At 34.3% G+C, this 4,216-nt stretch overlaps 1 protein-coding gene across 1 annotated transcript; it reads right to left on the bottom strand.

Moving 5' to 3' along the window:
- Nucleotides 1–3,426: 3,426 nt before the first annotated feature.
- LOC106988833 (SEM1, 26S proteasome complex subunit) lies at nucleotides 3,427–4,216 on the bottom strand. The gene is given in 1 exon segment (XM_053215242.1): nucleotides 3,427–4,216. A coding segment is annotated over 1 exon segment (171 nt). The 5' UTR covers nucleotides 3,857–4,216; the 3' UTR covers nucleotides 3,427–3,685.

Below are 4,216 nucleotides of genomic sequence, written 5' to 3'. Positions count from 1 at the left end.
CTTCTTACACTGTTGGTGGGAATGCAAACTGGTGCAGCCACTCTGGAAAACAAGTGTGAATCCAGCAATTAGACTAATAGGTATTTACCCAAAGGATACAAAAATACTGATTTGAAGGGGTTCATGCACCCCAATGTTTATAGTAGCATTATCAACAGTAGCCAAATTATGGAAAGAGCCCAGTTGTCTGCCATTGACTAATGAATGGATAAAGAAGATGTGGTATCTGTGTACACAAGAATGAAATTTTGCCACTTGCAATGATGTGGTTGGAGCTACAGAGTATTATGCTAAGCAAAATAAATCAGTCAGAGAGACAAATATCATAAGATTTCACTCATATGTGGAATTTAAGAAGTAAAACAGGTGAACATAGGGGAAGAGGCAAAAAAGAGAGAGACAAACCATAAAAAACTCTTAACTATAGACAGCAAACTGAGAGTTGCTGGAGGGGAGGTGGGCCTGGGATGGGCTAAATGGGTTATAGGTATTAAGGAGGGCACTTGTTGTGATGATCACTGTGTTATATGTAAGTGAGGAATCACTGAATTCTACTCCTGAAACCAATTTTACCACATATGTTGACTAAGTAGAATTTAAATAAAAAATTGAATTAGAAAAATTAAAGTATTTGATTTGAGTTGATGAAATTGTGAAACTATTCATGCCTTAAGAATTTTCAGGGCACCTGGATGGCTCTGTCAGTTGGGGTCTGACTTTTGGTTTTGGCTTGGGTCATGATCTCACGGTTTGTGGGTTCAAGCCCCACATCGGGCTCTGTGCTGGCAGTGTGGAGCATGCTTGGGATTCTCTCTCCTTTTCTTTGCCCCTACTCTGCTTGCTGTCTCTCTCTCTCTCTCAAAATAAATAAATAAGCTTAAAAAAAAGAATTTTAAGAATGGATTTTTTAAGGAAGTAGATTTTTTTAAACCTAATTGCTTAAAGTCATAATTGAATTTCTTAGAATTTTAATATTTATCCATTTTACTTACTTGAATATCATTGTTTTAGTTCCACTTAAAAAAATCTGTTGTCTGTGTAAAATGGGTCAACTTTAGACTTAATAAGACTTATAAATGTTTATGTATATATTGTGAAATGATCTGACATTTTATTTATTTTTTTTATGCTCTGAATTATAAAAAAACTTTTTTATTGAGTATATTTGACTCATGTATGCCTTATGTATTTAAGGCATACAATGTGTTAATTTGATGCACTTATATACTGCAATGTGATTGCCATTCAGTGATATTTAAAATCTTTGTCACAATACATAATTATGCTTTCTTTTTAGTGGATAGGATAATGATGTTTTAGTCTCTTAGCAAGTTTGCTGACTGTATTGCAATATTGTTGTCTGTATTCATTATAGTGTGCATTGGATCTCTACATCTTATTTACTACTCATTGCAAATTTGTACCCTTAAAACAACATTGATCTTATCTCCCCCACTCCCTAAGGACATTTTAAGTTAAGGGAGTAGTTCCTCATTATTGAGTAGACTAATGTTATGGTAGAATCACCCTTTGCTCTGTGCCTTTTCATCCTGGTCAAAAACTTTCTTGGGGCGCCTGGGTGGCGCAGTCGGTTAAGCGTCCGACTTCAGCCAGGTCATGATCTCGCGGTATGTGAGTTCGAGCCCCGCGTCAGGCTCTGGGCTGATGGCTCGGAGCCTGGAGCCTGTTTCCAATTCTGTGTCTCCCTCTCTCTCTGCCCCTCCCCCGTTCATGCTCTGTCTCTCTCTGTCCCAAAAATAAAAAAAAAATAAAAAAAAAAGTTGAAAAAAAACTTTCTTAATTTCTCAACATTAAAAAAAGTTAAGAAGTATTTTTTACAACTAATGTCAATATAAAGTTTTCAATTAGGTCAATAGTCCATTATATAGAAATTAGAACATTAATATTATTTAAATGATATATTGAAAATAAAAAATAAGTTGCTAAGTACTTTATACATTAATCAAGATACATAGAAGCATTCTTCCTGCAAAATTAGTGATCTTATTAAGACACTGCTCACCTTTTAACTTCTATTAGAAAATTAATGACTTGAAGTGGAGATAGCTAGAAATGTCTTAATGAGTTGACAATTTCTTACTCAATAGCAAATTCTTGATGTGTTATTTTGGTAACAAGTTTCCATATTCTTTAGGACAGTTCTGTGACTCAGATATACTTACATTCTGAAAGCCTCATTTAATGTGGCAGGAGTTTAGCTGAATGCATATGATGTTTGACAGTTTTCTCACTGGGATTCCAGGCATATGAGATATTCTCTCTCATGCTGTGTACATTTTGACTTATAGTCTGATAAAATTATATCTTCAACTATGATTGCGCATCAATTAGCCAACAGTTGTAACTGTCCCATATAAGTCTTATTTTTCTTAATAACATTTAATGTTAATAAATATTTCTTAATAACATTTAATTTACTCTCTTAATTAACATTTTTAAGACATTTAAAACAAATTATAATTTATTTCATAAAATGTATAACTATAAAATGCATGGCCATAGAGATTAAATTAGATTTATTATTATGAAGGAATGAATATGACTCCTGCTTCAAAAGAGAAATGTACCTTCTATGTTAAATGAAGATGATTAACCTGTAGCTACTTGAGAGCCTCTCCTTAGCAGACATTTATTACATGTCTCTGTTTACAAAAATTACTAGTGATCTGAAGAAAGACATTTATTTTAAACAGAGACAAATAGGGCCCCTGGGTGGCTCAGTTGGTTGGGGGTCCTACTTTGGCTCAGGTCATGATCTTGCGGTCTGTGAGCTTGAGCCCCACGTCAGGCTCTGTGCTGACAGCTCAGAACCTGGAGCCTGCTTCGGATTCTGTGTCCCCCTCTCTTTCTTCCCCTCCCCCACTCACACACTGTTTCTCTCTGTCTCTCAAAAATGAATAAATGTTAAAAAAATTTAAAAAAACAGAGACAAATAATAAGTGTACATTAAGGATAACATCTTCAAGATAATCTAAATCAAAATCCAGTCATCTTATGTATATGTAATTGCAGAGTGATTAAAAGCTCTACGTAGAAAGACCATTCATGTGGTCTAGAAAAATATTCCTTCAAGAATTAGATTTTTAAACAAGCTGTTATGTTAAAAATGTATTAATATACATTCTAAAAAATGTGAACAGTTTAAAAAGTATAGAGTGAAAAGAAAATTTTTCTTCTGTCCCAGTGTCCAGTTTCCCAGTCTTCTTGCACCAGAAGCAACTTTCTGTTACCATTTTCTCATGTGGGTTCCCAGATATATCTTATATGCACATATATCTCCTTTAAAAACCACAACAATAAAGGGGAATATAATATAAACATTGTTTTATATTTTTGCATTTTATTGTCTCCACTTATATGTCTTGGTTATTATTTTAATCAGTATATAAATATATATAACTCATTCTTTTACTGCTGTGTAGTATTTTATTACATAGCTGTACCATAATTTATTTAACTTTTTTTTTTTAGATCAAAACATTTATGTTTTGTGTTACAAAAACAAAAATAAAAAATCCAAGCAGGTAATGAAATAAACATATTTTAGGTGTCCCATCCTAGATTCTCTGTCCTAGAATTTAGTAACAAGTTCAAGCTTAGGTTGCTTCAACACTTCCAGATGCTATGAGGTCTCCATCTTATAACCATGTGTCTCTGATTTACCTCATATCAGATTGGAGAAGTTACCCTCTACATTGTCAAAATCCCAGTTATTTTCCTAGACATCTGCTTCTTCATTTTCATCTAAACCAGCCCAGTCTTCCTTGGGGAACTCCCTGAACTCGTTGTCCTCCTCCCAGAGACCTAAGTCCACCAGCTGCTTTTTCTCTGACATTGCAACCCTTCATGCCAAAAAAACCTCTCAGGCCAGTGGCAAAGTTGAAATCCTCACTTTCCCTCACCACTGCTGCCTGTGAGGAGGCCGGCTCTACCTTAAAGACATGAGATATTTAACTCTCTTTATTATATGATTTTAGGATTCTTTTTCTATTCAAGCAAAATCATCATGAACTTCCTTGTACAAGGGTCTTTGAATAGAAATGAGAGCATAGTGGTGGAATAAAATGTTAGATGTGAAATTGTTGGGTGAAAGGGAATATGCATTTAAGTTTTGAATTATATTAATTATTTTGCTAAGTTTCTTATGTGTTGCTAAACGTATAGCAGCCCCAACAGGGGCCACCTGTCATACTTC

Source organism: Acinonyx jubatus, chromosome C1 (genome assembly GCF_027475565.1).
Source record: "Acinonyx jubatus isolate Ajub_Pintada_27869175 chromosome C1, VMU_Ajub_asm_v1.0, whole genome shotgun sequence".
In the NCBI taxonomy this organism is placed as follows: domain Eukaryota; kingdom Metazoa; phylum Chordata; class Mammalia; order Carnivora; family Felidae; genus Acinonyx; species Acinonyx jubatus.
This window is presented reverse-complemented; position numbering and strand designations above follow the sequence as displayed.